The 21,440-nt window shown below is 47.5% G+C and overlaps 1 protein-coding gene and 1 long non-coding RNA gene across 3 annotated transcripts in view; one reads left to right on the plus strand and one right to left on the minus strand.

Annotated features, from left to right (window-relative positions):
* The first annotated feature begins 1,767 nt into the window (after nt 1-1,767).
* LOC142001751 (uncharacterized) lies at nt 1,768-7,732 on the plus strand. Its single transcript, XR_012642562.1, has 2 exons — nt 1,768-2,310; nt 7,022-7,732. It is a non-coding gene; the product is annotated as an uncharacterized LOC142001751 (long non-coding RNA).
* Nucleotides 7,733-7,876: 144 nt separating this feature from the next.
* The window catches only part of MTCH1 (mitochondrial carrier 1), a 28,421-nt gene continuing 14,857 nt past the window's right edge, over nt 7,877-21,440 (minus strand). The window contains exons 6-12 of one of the 2 annotated variants that reach the window (XM_074977279.1): nt 20,820-20,871; nt 19,612-19,671; nt 14,058-14,151; nt 13,439-13,486; nt 12,284-12,351; nt 11,448-11,523; nt 7,877-9,945 (exon numbers count right to left, since the gene is read on the minus strand). In XM_074977279.1, the coding sequence (XP_074833380.1) occupies nt 9,934-9,945; nt 11,448-11,523; nt 12,284-12,351; nt 13,439-13,486; nt 14,058-14,151; nt 19,612-19,671; nt 20,820-20,871 (410 nt within the window). In that variant the 3' untranslated portion in view covers nt 7,877-9,933. Of the gene's footprint in view, nt 10,124-11,447; nt 11,524-12,283; nt 12,352-13,438; nt 13,487-14,057; nt 14,152-19,611; nt 19,672-20,819; nt 20,872-21,440 lie in introns of both variants that reach the window. The other variant, XM_074977278.1, reaches the window with a different exon arrangement.

The following is a 21,440-nucleotide window of genomic DNA, read 5'->3' on the forward strand; positions in this document are numbered from 1 at the left end:
CCTGCCCAGCATTCCCGGAGGCCTCCGTAATCGGAAGAGAACGTGCTCCGTAAAGCCCCAGCTGGGTCTGTCTCTGAAGGCCACAGAAACCATCTCTCCAACGTGCCTTGTTCCCCTCGCACCTTTGCTTTGCACCTTAACAACCTCTGAGCCACTCCCCAGCAACGCAACTGGACAAACCATCCCTAGGCACAACCTCATCCTGCTGAGCCCTCGCGCCTGTGGGGCTCTACTCAGTCTCCCCCAAGCAAGCCACAGGGCTGAGAAACGAGCCGGCTTCTAAACAGTTAACGCATCACAAAATGAAGAGAGAGAACCCAGCCATTTTCTTTCCCTCCTTCTCCCCTACTCTTGGTTAAATATCCCCCTCCCCTGCCAAAAAAAGACTCTTCCCCTCCGGCCCAGCCTGAGCTGGATACCCTCTGCCCCACCCCGCACGATGGAAAAGGAGCACGCATCCAGGGGCCAGCTCAGCACTGTGAGCTTCTACCACAGTAACTGCGGCTGCCATGTTGAATGGCAAATCCGACATGATTCAACATTTCCCTTCTCTGTTGCATGGGGTGGCAAAAAGAACAACCACACAGCCCCAAGTGACTCTCAAGCGCCGTGAAGGGCCCAATCTGCAAGGTGCAGAGGAAGCTGAGGGGAAAAAACGATCATCGAATCCTGTTTCAAATCTATGTTTTTAAAAAAAAAAAAAAAAAAAAAAAAAAAGTCGGCTGTTTTAGCACCCAGGACCGCAGGAGCAAAGAGGAAGAGGAGGGACGAGGGCTGCAGCAACAAGAAAGCAACTGAGCATTTGGACGAATGAAACGTTATTTAAAAGAAAAGAAAAAGAAAATGTAAAGACTGAGGTTTGATTTCGTACCAAGCTGGTGAGAGAGACGCACCGTGGAGGAGAACAGTTTGGTCGTTGAAGTAGCCACTGGATTTAGCTCCGCTTATCCGGTCAGTCATCGGGGAAGGATCCTTTTTCGAGAAAGGCCAGTTGGAGGGAGGCAGCTTTTTTTTCCCTCCTCCTCTCGCTTGCTCTCCCCTTTCCTTTTCCTAACAGCTCGGCGCTAAGAAATGGGCGGTGCCTGCATGCCAGGCTTCATCCGAACGAGACGCCAAAGGCCGAGGAGAGGCTGGCACAAAGGGACGCTGGCAGGAATTCCAGCACTACGGAGCTGCCTTTCCTTATGCCCTTAGGACGGTTTCACTTTATGGCATAACTCGGTTTTAAAAACCAACCAACCAAAAAAAAAAAAAACCCGTTCTGACTGTTCATCTGAGAGCCATGCTCTGGAGTTACCCAAACCCCATCAAAAACAACCCAAAGGACAGAAACTTCCTTTAGATCAACACAGGTTAAAACAAAAGGCCACTTTTTAAACACATCCACATCCCCAGCCCAACTTCCGCGTGAAAATAAATCCCAATTCCCTCCTTCCTGGTTTTCAGGAGGTGCTGGGGTCCTTTAGAAGGAGAGAGCGAGAGCAGGACACACCCAAACAGAGTGAGAGCCACAGTGAAAATCCTTACCACGGAGGAAGCATTGAAAGAATTGTTTTTTGCTGCATTTAAGTACCTGGGGCTGTGCTGATAATAAAAGGGTGCTAGAGTGGGGTAGGGATGGGGGGCAGAAGGGGCTGGTCACGCAGCCGGGCGAGATGCCAAAAAAAAAACCCGCAACAAAACACGTTTTCGTTTTGTCTGCACCAGCCTGCCCAGGCGAGCTAGGGACGCGCAGTGAAAAAGGGACTGTGCTGGGAAACAGGCCTACAGCCGCTCTGGAAGCCTCGGCAACGGTTCTCTCCCTTCCTCGCGTTCACCCTGCCCACTCTGGCTTGGCTGCCAAGTCGGAGAGTTGGCACGGCTCCCCAGACAGCGCGGAACAAAGCCGTCACCCATCCCTGAACAGGCGCTGACGGCAGGCAAAGTGACAGGCGCATCTTCTGCATGTTAATCCAAGGGGTGAGGAGGAGAGCGCCAATTCCACTGGCTCCCCAGCCATCCCTAGCCTCACCAGCCCCACCACTCCTTCCTAGTCCGAGCCCCAGGCACTGCTCAGCACGCAGGAGCCCTGGAGGAACAGGGCCGCCCTGCCGGGAACTCGAACAAGCAAGCAAATGAAGGGTGTAAATACAACCCCTCTCCCCCTCCCGACCGAGCAGCCTGGCAAATGAGGCCACTCGGCATCTGCTGTACCTGTTCCCGCTGCCTTCCTCTCGCCTCGGAGCTGTGACAAGAGAGACGCGTCGCCTCTGGTGGGCTCTCACAGCCTCGGGTCTGCAACCCTGTGCAGGAAGTTGGCACCGATCCCAGGTAGGACTTTACTCCCACATTCCCCCCCCCGCCGCCTCCCGCGTCTCTCCCTCCCCTCCTCCACCCATCCTATTCCTTGGCAAAACCCCCTCCTTCCTTAACTTACCTCTTTCCCCCACCCCCAGCTGTACTGGCACAGGGCATGCCAGAGACCAAACACATTCAATGCCCTTCAGAGCACCAGCCAAGAAACGCGCGCGCACACACACACCCCTTAAGGGTGATCTGGGCAGCACAGAAAGCAGCTGGCTCCCCTAAATGCCTGTTTTGACATGAGGGTTAGGGCGAGTGGGTATTTTTTTGTGGAGGGGGGCATCCTTTTTTTTAAAATGAGACTGATCCAAACACAAGGGGAAGGGGAGAAAAATATTACAGCCCCGACTCTGTCCAGGACAAGCAGAAGGAAAGGTTGAGATGAATGTCACTCCCTGATCACAATCCTCCCTCCCAGCCTCCCCCCATCCGTTCACCCCTCTCCTCATCTTTTTTAATATTCCCAGCGCCTGCATTATTGCTGTCACAAGCGGGAGGGAGTTTACAGTACAGGCTCTCTTGTGGCTGCCAGCAGGAAAGAGAGAGAGTTCACACAATCGAACAGCGAGAAGAGCAAGGAGAAATTAACATCCAATTAGCGCCGTGTTTAACGAGGGAGACAGAGGCAGCCGTTGTTTTATTGCCCTGTTCTTTTCATTCGGATCTGACAGGCAGCGCGGCAGGCACCCCCGGCTCCGATGACGTCATTTTTCCCCCCCTTTTTCCTCCTCCAAGTTTCCCAGAGGTGGATCCTCGACTCAGCTGGGGAAATTCATTCCTGTGTTGCATTGAAAATGATTTCCCCTTCTCCCCACTAAAATAAAATAATAGTAATAATGATAATAATAATAATGAACAAAAAGCCATGTCCTTTCGTTCTTGCAAAAGCCAAACCAGGCGAAGATTTCTCTGCATGTCTGTCTTGCTCTCTCGTTTTCCTGCTCTGAGACAGCTCTCGCAGCTTGTAAAAGTTTGAGCCATGTGACTCTCCACCCAGCCTCCTTTGGCAGCCTGACAAGAACCGCTTTGGTGTAGCAAAGAGAAGAGGCAGCTTTTAAGGAAGAAAGTCGATCCAGGAAGATTAAAGAACGATGATGTTTTAATCAAGAGAAAAAGCCAGCTCGGGGATGGGAAACCGCTCGTTGCCTCTGGATCAACACAAGCGGCCTTCATAAAAGGCTGCGGCAGCAGAACAGACGGCAGGAGCATTTGAGGCGCGTGGGGGGGAGGTGTTTGAAGCAGAAGCGGAAGGGACTTATTTAACAGTTCTGAGCTCGTCATTTTTCCCTCTTCCCACCCCCCTCTCAACCGTGCTGTGAAAAGAGGCTGCAGTCAGTGAGCACCAGTCACATGGCCTTCACCAGCTCTTGGGGAATCCTGCAACCTGTCAGAAAACTCCTGGAGGACATTTCCATCTCCAGAGAGGCAGAGACAGAGAGATGTGCTGCCCCATGCAAACACAAACCTCAGCCACCTTCACATCTGGGAAGACTCCTCTGCCTTTGCTTCGCCTCCACATCACAGTTCCCTATTTCCATGCCGCAGAACAGAACAGTCGCCTGCTTTCATAGATGACAACATCGTCCATTAAATCTCACAATACAAAATGCTGCTGCTTTTAAAGCTGGCTTTTCTAGGTAAGAGCAAGGGAACTACATCTAAATAGGAACCACCTGGCTTGGTGTTACTTTTTTGAGGTCACTTCCCTCCAACGCTAGCATGGGGACTTATTTTGACCCAATTCCTGAACTGGGATTACCAACCCTGACAGAGAAACCAGTCACCCTCCCTGCAGGACTTCTGAGCTGTTCCCCAGGTCCAATGAGCAATGCCAGGCTCAAGTGACAGACTCCCAGGTTTCCAGTACTGTTTCGTCTTAACTTTAGGCCTGCTCTACACTAGACGGTTAAGTCAACACATGACAACTTACATTCAAGCTAGCTGTGGATATGTCATCCAGGTCAGCCACTGCTAGGTGACTGGCCCCTGAGGCAGTTGCTTAAGACAGATCTCGTAAAGAATTTAAGAACAGCTGTATACTGGGCCAGAACCATGGTCCTTCTAGCCACGTATCTGGTCTTCCAGCAGTGGCCAATGCTAGGTCCCTCAGAGGGAATGAGCAGTACAGGGAATCATCAAGTGATCCCTCCCCAGTCAGATTCTCAACTTCTGGCAAAACCAAGTTTAGGGAAACCATCCCAGCCCATCCTGGCTAACAGCCACTGATGGACCTATCCTCCATGAATTTATCTAGTTCTTTTTTGAACCCTGTTACAGTCTTCTCCCTCCTAACATCCTCTGGCAAAGAGAGTTCCACAGGTTGTGAGAAGGAAGACTTCCTTTGGTTTGTTTTAAACCTGCTGCCTCTTAATTTCATTTGGTGGCACCCTAGTTTTTGTGATATGGGAAAGAGTAAATAACATTCTTCACTTTCTTCACCCCAGTTATGATTGTAGAGTCCTCTATCATATCCCCCCTTATGGTCATGTACGTCCCAAGCCAAAAAGTGCCAGTGCTATTTATTCTCTCCCCATTGTGCTACATAAGTACATCCCACTCCTGCAAGGTGCTCGGCTGCTCATAAACAGTGACCGCAACATCATGGGAGTTGTACATCCCTGGGTTTTCAAGGGAAGGCCATTGGGCCTCAGCTATGAGTCAACCACAACTCCTGTTCTAGAGGGGATCGGAACCCCCCTGCTGGTCTCAGACAGGAGGAACAATAGAGGAATTATGCACTAGCGGCTGTCAATTAGCACATCAGGCCTCTTCAAGGGCTACTCCCACAGCCATGGCCATCCAAGGAGAGCAACATCCTGGGCTGACAGCAAGGAGTGGTTAGCATGACCCTGGCTTGTCCACTTCCTGCCACTTGCCTCTCCTAACTGTGATATGATGATTATACTCATGCAGCCAATGGCACAAGGCCCAGTGAATCAGGATTTTGCATGCTCGTGGGAGGAGGGGCATCACCCCCTCTCAACTCAGCGATTGCTGTCTTGGACCACGAGTTATGAAGACTGTGGCACATCTGTGCTTTGATGTGACTTGGGTTGGGAGCGAGGAGGCCCCCCAGGGAAGATGAATTAGAGTGCAGCAGGATCACCTTAACAGGAATCAGTGGCTGAAAAAAGTCAGGGGCCTGGATGCTCAAAAAATGTTCCACCACCCGCTAACCCAAGATGTCTGCCACTGCCACCTAAGCGCTGCCACCCCTTCCTCCACTCGCTCCAACTCCCGCCCCTCAGTTCCAAACACCTGCTCTTCAACCAGCCACCCTTCCCCCATAGCCAGGTGAGATTCTGACTCAGATGTTCAAAGGTATTTAGATACCAAATCCCATTGATTTGACTGGGAGTGCAGTGCCTAAACACAGCTTGAAGGATCTGAGCCCTCTGTCCCCAGTTATGCCAGAGTCAATCTGCCTGTAATTAAAACTACAAAGGTAGCAATGAAATCCAACTCCCTCCCCACTGCTCTAGCCTCCCTGCTGTGGATTTTCCTTCCAATACAAGAGCAGCACCCAAAACGCTGCTGCCTCCTGCCTGCTTTTGCTTCCCTTTCAATACGCTGGAATAGCGAGACTCCTAACTGGCAAGGTGAGTGACTCAGACTGTTCATCCCAGCCTGGTCACTCGAATGAGGGGCTTCTGTTCCAGCTCACTGCAAGCCAGGAGCATCGTGCTCACTTTAACACTAGTTCTAGCACACACTGAGCAGCATCACCACTCTGTTCCCTGCAGCACAGTGCCCTAAGATGACCTCTCAGGGCTGATCACGCCTAAGAAGCCATTTTGCCCAGCCCAATGCTGCCATATCTCCAGCCACAGCCAAGTCCCCACTGCTGCTCGCAGGTAGGAAGGATTAAAACCTGGTGCTCTGCCTCCTGGAAAGCAGGAATCAGCTGTTCTTTGCCTACGTGCAGCTGCCGGGGGATAGGAGAAAGCAAACATTCCTATCAGCAGAGGGCATAAACTGCAGGCACACCCTGGAGGCAGCAGCAGGCATGGCTCTGCAGCTAGACGGGGACCCACGAGAACCCTCTGCGCATGGACGGTTGCACAACAGGGCACTTCACTATTTCCCTGCAGCCCAGACAGGGTCCTTGTGTGCCTGAGAATCTGCCTGGGACTCTGAGCAGAAGGGAGGCTGTGACTTTGAAAAAGTCAGAAGGGAGCAGAGCTGTGGAAAGGGAAGAGGGAATGAAGCTAGGCCAACTGCTAGGTGGGCCTAGCGCAGAGGCCAGCCATTATACGTGGGGCCTCCCCTGGGATTAAAGGAGAGCTTTAGGCTGATCCGACACACTCACTGACACAAGCGCAGTTCAGAGAGACTCATCAGAGCTTGACTGAAACTAGTGCAGCAAAACCATGATCGTGACAGTCTTGCAGAGCTTCAGAGGGAGAGAACTCAGCCTCCCCGTGCAAAAGCTCTAAACACTTAGGAGAATCTTTGTTAGCAGTGCCAGGCACATAGCACGTGGCTGGGCAGGCCTGGCTCCACACAGCAGTACCTAGCCATCAGTCAGGCTACGTTTTATTCTTGAGTAACCCCTTCACGTTGTTGGAGTCCTTTGTAAGAGCAAAGTTAGGCACCAGACTAACCCTCCTTTACTTTCTTTTCCGGGTGTGTGTAATCTCAGTCATGAAGCTCCATTTCTGGCTTCTCTCCTTCCTAGATACCTGAGAACTGATCAGCACAATCTCTCTTCCTGTGAATGCTTCTGATAACGGCAACAGAAAAGGCACGAGTGCTCCACCCTTCCACTATCCAGGTAAAAGGTGAGAGAACAGAGCTGCTGTTCGAACACTGGCTGCTCACTTCCCGAAGAAGTTGGAAAGAGGGATCAGATTCTGACAGAGAGGTTCTCACAGAGGCTGACATCCCATTCTCTGTGCTGATCTCTCCGAGGAACCTCCAATCCCTGCTTTGCAGCTTATTGCGCTCTCCACAATGGACTAGCACCTAAAAGTTAAACCTAAAAGTCTTCCAGAGTTTGGAATCCCAAGTCCAGACTCACAAAGGTATTTCAGACTTCTCATTTGGGGTACCCAATTCATTTTGCTCAACCTGTACCCAGCCTAGTCAATTTCCTATGAAGCAAGGCTGGCTCAGAATCACAGAAATGAAGGGGCTAGAAGGTACCTGGAGAGGCCTTTTAGTCTACCCCTGTCTGCAACAAAAGCAAGACAATATGTACCTACAAACAATTTCATCAGTCCCTAAAAGGCTTAACAGAGGGGAATCTGAATTTCCAGCAGCCACTCCCCTTTGTAATAACACAAGCTGATCTTAAATAAGGAACCTTCCTACAACTGGAAAGCTGGCAGAGCTGGGATTTAATAATGAATGAACACACCACATTAAAGACAATGCTGAAACTCCCAAAGCCCAAGGGAGGCTGTTCTTTAGTTTTATTTTAGAGCACAGTGAAATCCTCTGGACTAATCTCACAGTTACAGAATAGGACCATGCACTTGTTCTTCTTTAACAATCCATAACAAGGGGATTGTGGGGAGGAAGGCAGGGATGGAGTGCGGGGGGGGCGGGGGTGAAGAGAGGTGAAAGAGGAGGCTAGGCCTGATCCCATAATACTGGTGGAAGTCAGGTTCTTGCTTGAAGCAGGTGCAGTTCCAAAGTCTGCAAAATCTTTCAGTTACACATTGTGCACAAAACACACCCCATGGTCAGGTCTTGGAAGTGTGAAAGAAGCCCACCTGTTCCAGTGAGGCACCCCTGTAAAGACAGATCAGGACCCCAAGGCCCTGGGTAAGAAAGATGTTGGTTGTCCCAATCACCGAATGAATCCCTGCATATTTCAACAACCACAGTCAAGCCATGTGGTGCTTTCTCTGGCCAGCCTGGGGCAGACAATGCAGGAGAGCACCACATGGCGGCAGTTACCTCTCAGTTGTGTGTTAGGAATGTTGTGACCATCACTAATACATTTGCTCACAGTCCAGGAAAGATCTTCCGGATACTACTGACCATGAATGTTTGGAATAGACGTAAAGGATATCTTTGCAGTACAAGCAAGACAGGGATTAGAGTGGAGGTTTGGGGGGAGCCGCCTGTTCTTAGTAACAGAACAGAATGCAGTGAACCCTCACTCTCAGAAGCTGCACAGAAAATCCCAGTCCACAACCAAGTGAGCGCTGGTGCACTGGGCCCTGAAACACCAGCACGTACACAATGACTCAGTGGAACTCACTGTCTGATAATTCTCTCAATTCTTCCTGCTTCAGGTTTGTTCCATTACTCTAGTCAGTGGCTAATAAACTAAGTTCACACTGAAAGCGGAGCCAAATCATTTTGTGGCAACCCTACCTGATAAACTGAACCAATATTAAAAAAAATGCTGTTCATTGGCACCTCTGAACTATGAAGGCACGTTTCCGGTCTAGCTGTATCAAATATCAGCAACTGGTGCTGTTGCCTCAGTCTGGTCCTGCTTGGCTTTGAGTCACCACTGTGACTCAGAGCCAGGACAGGAATAGACACTTGCCAGCTCAGACCAGTAGTCCTTCTAATCCCATATCCTTTCTTACTCAGCAGTCAGGGAATCGGCACAAATGTGTGCCAAGTTTAGGTGTCTAAATAATACACAGTAGCAGGGAGTCCCTTAAATCCCTGTAGCGGCACATTCACAGTTAAAAGGAGGCCTTTCTTCTCATGTTCCTACCATGCAGTAATTGTGTATTTTTCTCCATAGTGCTCTGCTTATTCTAATTACAGCCCCAACACTGCCTTGTGAGACTATTAATTTCTTATTAATCTCACTGTGACTTCATGGCTCTTGTCTCAGACCCGATTTCCTTTTAATTTGGTAAGGTGATTTCCCATCACATCCCCTCGGAAAGTAACTTGATCCTTGGTGTTCAGACTCATTCAAGAGCTGGGGGGTGGGGAACACAAACCCAGGATGGATCTGCTTGGTGACGTGTCTGGCTGATTACATGTCCTCCATAGTGAAGGATCTATTACTGGTTGTCTGGCGGCGGTTCTTCACCAGGAAAGTGATTTAAACCATCTTCATCCCAGCCTGGTCTCTGTCTCCATTTAAGCCTTCCAGGCTCTGACGACTCACATTCACATCAAGAAGGTGTTTCAGTAGATTGCTAGGGCAAGAGACTCACAAAGAGGATACTAACTAAGGTGGAGGCTGGAGAGGAGAGTGCTAAGCACCTTAGGCTCACTTATTTTAATCACAATGCAACACAAGGAGGGAGGGCCATTTTCAGCATGGTCTGGTCAGCAGGGCAAATTCCCACGATGCCGCCTTCCATTTATTGTCTCCCAAGCACAGGTTGCCTAAAGCAGCGCCTTGTCTCTGCACCAGGAACCTCATAGTATTTCTGGGCTGGGCTGTTTAAATATGTCGGTATGCTCCACTTTTAAACAGACTGTCCCTTCTGACTCAAGACCGACAAGCTGAGCCAAAGAGCCAACACCCTTCTCCTCTCTGGTGCGTCATGGTCAAACCAACCACTAGAAATGGGAATTCAACCCAGCTGCAGTTGAGAAGCCAGCTCTCCATGGGCTGATGCATTTCCGGCTTTGCTGGACAGGAGGTGGCTTGCCCCCCGCATCTTACTCTTCCACCTTAAAAGAAAAATATCAAGAGAGGCTCTAAAGGGTTTCTTACAAAGAGTCCGTGTTTGTCCCTTTCTTTCAGCCGAGGTAACGAGTTAATAAAGTGAAAGCAGGATTAATCAATGAGGAAACTGGCTGCGGCAGACACTCTGCGGAAAAGCAGGCTGGAGCCTCGGAACAACTGCCCCTAGGAGAGAGAAGAGCAGAGGGATTAGGGGAAGAGGGTAGAGAGGCAGCTACGCTGGGGACCGACTGGCTGCGGAGGAGCCTCTGGCTCTCAGGCACCAGGATTGCAGTGACTTCCCCCTTGCCAAGGGCAATGCTGCATTCAGAACAGGAAGCTGGAAGTTTAAGCCCTGAACTGTACAGCAGGGAATGACTCTCAAAACACACGACTGTAGTGTCTCAGTGCATCCATTTGAGGATTCAGATGAACTTCATCTTTGTAATTACTAGAGAGCTCAAGCAACTTCTGTCCGACAGGTACAACAGAAAGAGAATCAAACATGGGCATGTACCAGGCACTTGCTACGTTCAGTAGGTACGAAAACTGGGCACAAACCTCAGGCTTCATGGAAGTTACCCACGTAGTCCTCACAGTCCTGATTTAGAACATTACTGACTCCTGCTCATCTTCTTGCCTGCTCACTGAATCCAAGCCTGCATATTTTCATTCCTGTCTGTCTAATAATTTACCCTTCCATAGGACTTTTCAGCTGAGGAGCTCAAAGCCCGTCTGTACCCAGGGAGCTCAGTAATGGATATGTATCTATAGGAGAAAAGGGCTCTTTCACACAGACAGCTTGCTATACAACAGGAATGATGAGCTTGTTTAGGCTGAACGTAGGGAGAGCTGGGATCTGGCAGGGTCCTCTTGGACCATTCGAAGAAGTGTCCTGGAATTTTTATTTGGAATAAACGCACATTTGATGGAAGTCTCCCATCCAGCTGAATTATCTAAACCCAGCAGCACAGCTTGCAAGGTTACATAGGAACGCAACACAAAAGGAACCTGGACTCAGACCTTCCAAAACTGTCCTGCACAGGTGGCATCCTCCCTGTAGTGGTAAGGGACCAGAGTGAGAGGGAGGAAGGATAAGCCGGTGCTGAGAGGGAAACAGGGTGGGAATGAGGACAGACAGATTTGATTCCCTGCTCCTCTTCCTCTGAGATCTTGGGCAAGTCTGTCTCTGCCTTCTTCTCCCATCTGTGCAAAAGTGAGAGCAGCATTGCCCTATCTCATGTGGGTATCATGAAGCCAAACACACGAGAAATTGTGAGGGAATCAAGGGAGCCACGTAAGTACCTTAGAGAGATGGAATGACAGTGATGGAAAGAGTTGAACTTGAGGCTACAAATCAGATTAGACAAGACAAGCTGCTGGCACCTAGCACTGGGCTTCTAGGCAGGCCAGGAGCTCTTTACAGCCTGTGTGTGAACAGGGCCATTCCCACGCTGCCAAGGAAATCCTGCTCTTGACTATGAATTGAACGAAGTAAAAGAGCCCTCACCTGAGCACTGAGGTGTCTCCAGCAATGAATCCAGGATGTAAACACAGGAGAATATGGAGGTAGGCCAGCACGTAACCTGCATGGCAAAGAGAGGGGTCATCAGAGAGGGGCAGGGACACAAACCAGGGGAGAGCAATCTTCTAGGACTAGGTGTAAGTGGGACTATTGAAAACGTCAGCAGCAGATGAAAGGCCAAGTTACTGATAAATAATTCACACCATGACACACAGTGGAATTCAATTACGACTCAAGTGTGCAAACACTGGAAGGTCCCTAGACAGATTTAAAACAGGGCACTATAAACCTGCATCCCAAGCCCCTTCTGCACGCGAGGGCACCAGCTGTTACTCAGAAAATGTAATAGCAAAGGGTCATTGCCCATTCCTCCTTAAGGTTTCCCCCCATTCAGTCTGCCACCTCTGAGAAAGCAATGCGAAGTGTGCGTGTTTGGGATGGCAATGCTAGATGAGCTAGAGAACACATCTCTGCTTGTTCTCATTTCTTCCTTCTGCCAGTTTCCATGCTTCCATTCTCCTCTTGATCCCTTTGGTGTGCTGTCTTTGAGCATGTTGCCCCTGGTCCTACTGCACTCTCTCTGATGCTACTGCCTAGTATCCTCTCTAGTCTCTTTCCTATTGGACCATACGGCTGATGATCTCTGCATCCTTCCCATGCCTTCCAACCTCAGTCTCTGGGACAGAGACTACATAAGTTGCGGTTCCATGTGGAAGTGTTAAGGCTGTTACTGAAAACTATTGACTGCTTATCTCTGTCAAAAGAAAAAAGCTCTCAGAACAGAGAACAAAAAACATTAGGACTTCAAATTAGAGACATACCCACAGTTGTTCACAGCCATCAGATCTCCCACTAGCAGGAAGGGATATGTCAGCATGCTCACAGCAATCTGAAACCAATAATCATCAAACTGAGCTTCGCCCTTCTGCACTACTCAACTCTAAAAGCAGCAGGAAACAATATGGTTGAGCAGGAAGGCTTCATGCAACAATAGGATAGGTTGGAAGTGCCTAGCGCACTTTTGGTGCTGTAAAAAAAATAATAAACCAACAAGATGCCAACAGTTAACTTCTAACCTCTGCTCTGACAAAGGTTCATAGAAAGTTTTGTAGCATCTCCTTGCTAGTCCAGAACTCTCTAGGGCAGCAACATCCAGGGTCTGGCATGATTTTAGTTAGCTGGATGTTCACTTATAATGGGTGTGGCCAAGTTTCCTGAGAGCCTATAAAGTTTGTTTCCAGCCACCAGTTCTGGCTCTCAGTGTTTTGTGCTGTTATGTAGCTCTAATTTACCCCTCAATTCCTTTGAAGAGTCCAGTAAGCAGTGGAAGTGTCAGTAACGCTGCTGGACAACATTGACCTCCCGTGGTTCAGCAAGCTCTCTGGTTTGGCACTGGTCAGGTCCTGAGGATGCCAGATTAGAGAGCTTCAACCCATAGTATTTCTTCAGCTGGGAGCCAACGTTCCTCAGAGATCTGTCTTCTCTGCTCTAACCATTCTACAGAGCTGCTACATTATAAGTTTGAGTGGTATACAAGAAGAGGAAAGCTTAATGGTGCTGCTTGACTTACTCAATAAGACAAAAAAGAGGTGTTGCATCTGTTTGCAAACTAATACATGGAAACTATGAGCCACTTCTATAATATTCTGGATTTTAGTGAAGTTACTCTGATCTTAAATCTAAAGCATTCCAAATCAGAATGGGTAAGTGACACACTGGACCCAGTTTACAGAAATAAGAAGTACCAACATCTTCAACTTTAAGTCACGAGGACCCATGCATTCCAGATAATCGGGCACATGGAGACAAGATGTGAACTTCCAAACATTTACCTACAAAGAGGAAGGGAAGCACACAAAAACTTACCCACACCCACAGCGGCACCCAGACATAGTGCATGCACATGCACTTGGAGCCTGGGAGGTCTACACACCAGGGAATGCAAGGCAGAAAGATGTGAAGTAGTGCCTACATACCCCCATCACAAACTTTGTGTAGCTCCTTATCACAGATGCCTGGCTGAACTGCAATGGAGAGGAAAGGGTGAAACCAATCAGTTCATAGAAAAGGCAGCTGATATCAACATCTCATTCTGTCATTAAGTTAAATCCACCTCAGGCAAAAGCATTAGCACATTGAGGTTTCAAGTGTATTGAACAAAAAGTAAATAAAATGGCAGAAAACCAGAAACAGACAAGATATGGATAAAGGCATCCTTAAGGCCAACCATAAGTAGCTGGTGTGAAAGTGACCTCTTTTTACTAGGACAAAAGCTACCCCTTTCCTGTTTATACAGGTCACCAGTCATGGGTTACACAACAGTAACATTTGGTTGCTCACAACTTGGCTCATGTTTGCTCCAGGAACCTAGGGGAGAAGGAGTGGACATGCCATATCAGCAACGTAAAGTGTATAAGGCGGGTCTGTGCATGTGGAGAGGGGGAAGAGATTAACAGTTCAGCCAGCATTTCTCTTTTGTGTATTCAAAGTTTCCCACCTACTTCCCATTATCCCCTCTACTTCAGGGTCTGACTACGAACCATCTGATGCCGGAGCTAGAGTGTCAAAACTCTGCTGCTCGAGGGCAACACTTACATTGTCATCCACTGCATAGGTATTGATGAAATGAGCCAGGATGTTACAGCACCACAAGAACACCACATCTCCCAGGATGTGAGGGACTAAACCACTGAAGGAACAGAAACATGAAAAAAGGCAGCATAAGTCTCCTGTGCTCCCTTCAAAATCCCACAGCTAGGATGCAAGAGAACATAGCCTTGGAAACTGTCTGGCTCTTGATTGTATATTTAAGCCATGTATTGCTGGTTAAATATGCCAAACTGATCGGCTTGAAAACAGAAATCCCAGGGCAGGAACAGCTCAGGTGGTGGCAATAAAAGCTCTCCCCAGCTTCTCCCCAACTAAGACACACAAATTGGCTTTAACCAGACCTGCAGAGGTCACCTCTGCAAGGGATAGAGAATAGATTCTTCATACACATTCAATCCTTGGTCTACTTGCTGCAAGTGGCAACAAGGGAACTAATCACTATCAGCTGTGGTGGCTGGTTCTGAAACATGGGCTCTCTTCCCTGCAAAGGAAGTCTGATTTGGTTTACAGCAGAATAACTAACACATACTAGGCATCCCACGGGCTGCAAAGACAGAGGTCAGGGTAGTTCTGCTCTGAATACTGGCCCCTCAACAGCGTCTCACTAGGAAGACTCTCCAACTAAAGGGCAATGGACTGAGATGATCTAACAGGTATTAGCCATGGAACGGACCTGCAATACCACAAACTAGACTAAGATCTACCAAAAAAACAACTTAATAAATAAATAATTTTGTTATTCTCCATGTTGCATGATGCCTTTGGGCCACTACCGACCTAGGGTGGATCAGAACAAGTGATCTATAAGGAAAAGGCATCAAACCCCACTATCAGCCCATCCCCCTTGTCCTTCCTTAAATCCCATCTCATTGGTTTAATCTCTATTTTTAAGTCTCAGCAAGATTCTTTGCTTGATAATTTCCTGTTGATAAGTTTGTTTCTGCCTGCCATTTCTTCAGCCTTTGCACAAGGCCCTCTTAGAAGGTGAGAGAAACCCATTTCCTCTTCAGAGTTATCTATCCCACTTTATCAACTGGGGAATGAATTCCCTGTCACTAGCACTATTTTCAGACAGGGTGTTTGCAGCCCTCTTTAGCTGCAAAGGTTCATTAAAGGGTCCATCTGGGCAAAGCCAGCGTTAGTGCACCACCAGTGAAGTTCTTCTGCTCTGGAGCTCCCTAATGAAATGCTCCCTACACAGACTGGGGCACGGCCAGCCACTCCCGCATGACTGTTGTAACTGGAAGTATTACATTTAAATCCATGGTGAAGAACTGGGAAGCAGGTAGACTCTATGGTTTCATCTTCACTTCTCGTTTTATTGAGTGGGCCAATGTTCAGAGCAGAACTACCAGGGCCTCTGTTTCTACTGGTATTTATAAATTAATGAGGCCTGGGGGAGGAGGGACAGTAAATTTCCTTATTTGTACATCATGTCTATCACACTGGCATGCCCGCCAGAACAGTCACGTAGTAAATTTATGCTTCCTCCATGCCAACAGAGCACAAACTCTTTGCTTTGGTCTAGGTCCTACACACAGTTATTATTCATATACTGTACTTCCTCCATGACAAAGGCATTGGACTTTATCTCTGTAATCAAAGTAGACATTGAGAACATTCCTCCCCAAATTAGAATATTTACAGTCAATTAAATATCGGGGTTATCAGAGCTTGATGGGACCTCCTCTGACACTTTTATTCACAGAGTTCATTCCCCTTCCACCCATCCCCTCCAAACATGTTGTCTTTTTGGGAAAGGAAAAAAAAAACAGATTTCCTGTTTCATTTGTTGAAGCAAGGTAAACTTTATCAGAACATGGTCTAGTCCATCTTGATTATATTAATGGTTTGCTTTACATTTAAGTGAATCTTGTGCTGTGAGTGACTGAACAGCTTTGGAGACTGCAAATAGTTTTGCCAGAGAAATGGTGTAGATGGGGATATATAACTGAGAATTAGCTATACAGTGAAGTAACACACACATGGCATACGACAGAGAAAGAGAAGGTTCTCACTCTTCAGATGATTTGGTTTCGATTTATAATTTTAAAACATTCATTTAGTGTAACAATTCTTTTCTTGAGCATAATTCACAAGAAAATATTGGAAGCCAGTGCCCTGACTAGTTGCAAATACAATGCAATTGTGCTTCAAGCTAATGAAGATGGGAAGGTTCCTGACATTGTTACTAGTCCGGAAATAGTGTTCACTGAGTCTCTTCTTTTGTAAATAGACTTTTCCCCCATTTTCTTTGTACAGAGCTGGATCTCTAGTTTTATATATCTGATAAGAACTATAATGCTCTACTATACTTACTCAATCATACATGGAAAAGAAAAATTTACATGACGTTTCAAAATCCAGCAACATGGCTGTTACGCAAAAAGTAGCATTATGCTGCTTAGAGCCTTAGGAAAGAATCAGGTATAGCTCTCCAAGAAGGATCTGAAAAAAGAAAACTTCTGAGCACAGCAGACCTAACAGTTTAAGGACTTAATTTCAGAGAGCAGAGATTAAACTATCACTTGGACACAGTGGCAGGCAGGATGCTACTGACAGGATGGAAACAGGATAAGGAAGATAAGAATTTTTGCCTCCATGGCTCCATAGAATGCAACCCAGAACCGGCTGCATTTAATTAATTTAGTGAGAGTCGGGTGTTCCCCCAGAACGTGAATGTTCTGATGTTATGGCCACGTACCAGTCTGAATTACATTAGAAACAGGTGAACTTACGTTCTTAAGGCAGCAGGTTTTAGTTAAAAACCGTGGGTTTAAACAGCAGGTAACAGAACATCAGTGCTATGGGCCTGCAGAGGCTGCTGCTAGTCTCCCCATTACACTGCATTTCCTGGTGAAGTTGTAGAGCACATATACCTTCAGAGCCCTCCAGGGACATTTGGATTTGCATTGATGTGCTTCCTGCAAGCAATGAAGTTTACCCAGGTTACCAACAGGGTAAGGAGCAAACATTCTGCTTCTTCACACCACATTTCCTAGTGTCTCCATCTCTCTATACAAGTTCTAAGGAAGGTAGAATATGAGAAGAGGTTGGAGGGAAACATGGCTCCCTCTTCTGGGCTGAGTGTCCCCCAATGTCATCACCCTCTTGGGTTCAACATTGTTGGGATCTACCAAACAGAGAATCTGAAGAGTGAGCAATGGGAGGAACTGGTGCTTAGCAGAGGAGTTTCTGGGCAGGGAAGGAGCAGAACAAAGTGGAGGTAGTCTAACTGGGTGCTCTCTATTCCCAGTCACCTTTACCCAAAACTCCTGTCCCTCCAGGGTGTAAGATTTTGCACACGCTCTTCTGAATGGTTTTTAAAATAGTCTCAGGTGCAGAACTTCTGACGGAGTATTTCTACCTTTGCACAGAAGCACCCTCCATAACTCTTTTTTATTCTTTGACACAGCTTTCCTATCCTGTTTGCAGACAGCATCAGGGACACACTGAAACAGAGTGACAGAGATGCTTTGCATGGATGGCTCTGGCCCTTGTGGCCGCGTCTACACGTGCACGCTACTTCGAAGTAGCGGCGCCAACTTCGAAATAGCGCCCGTCACGGCTACACGTGTTGGGCGCTATTTCGAAGTTGAAATCGACGTTAGGTGGCGAGACGTTGGAGTCGCTAACCCCATGAGGGGATGGGAATAGTGCCCTACTTCGAAGCTGAACGTCGAAGTAGGGCACGTGTAGACGATCCGCGTCCCGCAACATCGAAATAGTGGGGTCCACCATGGCGGCCATCAGCTGAGGGGTTGAGAGACGCTCTCTCTTCAGCCCCTGCGGGGCTCTATGGTCATCGTGTGCAGCAGCCCTTAGCCCAGGGCTTCTGGCTGCTGCTGTGGCAGCTGGGGATCCATGCTGCAGGCACAGGGTCTGCAACCAGTTGTCGGCTCTGTGGATCTTGTGTTGTTTAGTGCAACTGTGTCTGGGATGGGCCCTTTAAGGGAGCGGCTTGCTGTTGAGTCCACCCTGTGACCCTGTCTGCAGCTGTTCCTGGCACCCTTATTTCAATGTGTGCTACTTTGGCGTGTAGACGTTCCCTCGCAGCGCCTATTTCGATGTGGTGCTGCCCAACGTCGAAGCTGAACGTCGACGTTGCCAGCCCTGGAGACGTGTAGACGTTATTCATCGAAATAGACTATTTCGATGTCGCTACATGGAAATAAGCTATTTTGATGTAGCGTGCACGTGTAGACGTAGCCTGTAAGTGATTAGATAGGCTTTCAAACATTTCCCACCCCCCCAAGATCTACAGCATCTTGCATCACCATGTAACATCAAGATCCATCCCAAGGGCAAGCAGAATCAATGAGCTTCCTCCTTTAGCCAATTAAGACACAAGGACTGTGGACTCAAGGCCAAAGAGAATCCTGCAATTCAGAAGCAAGGAAAGAGGCAGGAGACTGAAGAGTTGAACAAGAATGCAACAAGACAGGCACAAACATGGCAGAGTTCCTACAAGATGCAGGTAGCCTCATGACAAGCCAAAATCTGTTTTTACTGAAATCTGGGTGCCATACAATACACAGCTGGGACCAAATCCTTGATTCAGGAAAGCATCTTGATTCAGGATAGCGTTTCAAGGCATATTTGGCTTCTGGAAGTCAATAAGACTTGTGCGAATGATCAGATCTTCTGTATTCCAGAAGTTCACTGTGTGCTTAAGAACCTTTCTGACTCAGCCTCCAACAGTGTGGGCCTTTCCCAGCATCAGACCATTTGCACTTGGGAATTCAGACTATCATCAGCATTTAATAAATAGTTGGGAAACACAGCCCTGGCAACCTGTGAGCATTTAAGATTAGACACTATGCCTTCACCACAACGTGACAGCAAAGTTTCCCAAGGCAGACAATTCCCAACCTAAAGGCTCCTGACGAAAATCCCCTCCTGCAGTTCCAACCAAGACTCTCTCGCTATGATTTGATGTAATACAGAAAATAGCTTATCCAACTTTGGCAGCAGGTGGCTCTATTTTATTAGATGTCAAGAGGAGAAGAATGTGAAATTTTGGTTTAAATCCTTAATTATCTGCCAGACTTCCCCTTCGGTTACATTGTCAATTCATCCTGCTTCATAAGACAGAGAGGCTCCTCTGAGTTGTGCCGCTGTTTAATTTGGAGTGCTGTCTTCAGAATTTTGTATTGCTATGGATAAATCAAATGTACTCACAGCATGAAGCACATGCTAATTCCCATCCAGAGTGTGTCAAGTACCTGAAATGTGCCTCTTCCTTTGTTTTACTTATTTTTATTTCAATAGCGCACCTCTTCCATTTTTTTACTTCATCTACTCTTAGTACGCCCTGTACAATCAAATCCATTAAATGCCTGTTTACATCACTGGGACTTAACAAAGAAGTTCTCTCTAAAAGAGGGTTTCCCTTACACACTGAAGTTTTCATTGAATAAATTGTAAGAATTGCATACACGCATCCTTAAGTCTACCGGCCAAACTGGTGCTCACGTAACGGAAAAGACAGTTACAGGCTAGTCACTTGGATAAATGAGATAAACTAAAACTCACGTACACAAAGAAGCCCAAGATCCCTTCTTCTTTAAAAATCCTGCCAATGGAGGTCAACACACCACTGTCGGGAGAGGAAAGTAATTATAAGCAAGCAGAGTGTATAATCCCAATCACAAATCTCTGTCTAATAGCATCACTGCACATGACTGATATTTTCTAACACCAGACAGAACCACCCTCCATTGCCTGGGAACAATTCTACTGCATGAACAGCTGGGAATGTCCCACTTTCTGTGAAAAATCCATACTACCTGGGTTGAGGGAACTGTATATAAAATACACCAATTCTGCAACAGTCTCCTAGCTCATGTTAAATCCTGAGATCCATCCACACTGGGATCAGAATGAATTACATATGTGACTCAGCCTATGTTCTAAGTGTGGTACGGTAGACTTTTAGACATCTATCTTCTTAGGAAAGGAACCTGTCTTCTCTTCTGTGGGAAGCCATGCTAAAAAAAAAAAACACTACACAGCTGTATCAGCTAGTCCTCAGAGCCTATGACATTTTTGGGATGAAAATACAATATTGGCACCACCTAGCTCTTCTCTAGCACTTTCAGCAGTAGATCTTAAAGTGCCTCAGCATCTTTACACATGCCTGTGAGGCACGGTGGTGCTTTTACACAAATGAGGCACAGAGAGACTGAGCTATTTGCCCAAGATCACAAAAGAAGTCTGTTGTGGAGCCAAGATTTCAACCACGGCCTCCCAATTTCTCAGCTACATTCCTAACTACTGAACTATCCCAGCTGGCTCTTGCTCTGCTATGTCCCTGTTGCAACAGACTTCTGGGAAAGCAGCCCTGAGACAAGCAACAGGAGCAGCAGTTTGTGAACAATGTGCTTGTCAGCCCAATTTGCCTCCTTGCTCTTTTCAAAGTCTAGTCAGGACAGTGATCCAAGAAACAAACAAAGGTCCTGAGCGAACTTATGAACACACCTGTGTAATCAGGTGGGTGCATCGTAGGTGGTGAAAGCCAGAGGCAGGATAACAGACTCAGGAAACAAACCAGAATGCAACATTCCCAGCATAACACTGCTGGCCACAAAGCCAGCCAGCCCTCAGAGGAAGCACAGGTTTCAGTTATATTCCCAGCTCAGCAATCACTGTGTGTGACCTTGAGCATTATTATTTCAGCTCCTCCATTCTGACTGAAGAAGGAACAGACCCTAAGACTCTTGACTCCAAGACACCAGAGCTGCTCACCTGTACTTGACCTCCCGGCCTATAAACTGGACCATACAGCGCACAGAGATTACTGGGAGAAAAGAAACAAAGGGGTTTACAAGGAAGCGAACTGAGCTCAATAACTTCTTTAAAAATGGACAGGCACCTGTCCAGAGTGGTGGAAATGACAGGAAATTTGAACCAGCTACAGCATCCTATCATCATCCTGAGTAGTGAACCAAGCATCCCCATCCACTCCCAATAGCAGTGATGGCTTCTGTGTCTTTGCCCAATAGCAGCAGAACTCCTATGAACAGGATCACCTATGTTCATGTTTGTTGACCGCCTTTAAGAAACCTAATAGCAGTGAGGAGTGCTCACCTTCGTCGCCTGACAGGTGTCCTGCCCCTGATGTACTTAAAACAAAATCGGGCTGTTAGCCTGTCTTTTATTTGTTGCTTTTCAAATTCTTTCTGACCACCTAACTATTACGTTCATGCTTGTAAAAAGCCTACTGCAAGCAAGCAAGCAAGCAAGGTGTAAGAGCTGGCCTCATGCACAAGCTCTGAACAGCCCATCATTAGGGTTCTGAATATTATCCTTTTCTAGTGTTAGTTGGTAGCTCATGCTCTTCTGATAGAGTTAGAGGCTAGGAATCAC

The sequence above is a fragment of the Carettochelys insculpta genome, chromosome 26 (assembly GCF_033958435.1).
Source record: "Carettochelys insculpta isolate YL-2023 chromosome 26, ASM3395843v1, whole genome shotgun sequence".
Lineage (NCBI taxonomy): Eukaryota > Metazoa > Chordata > Testudines > Carettochelyidae > Carettochelys > Carettochelys insculpta.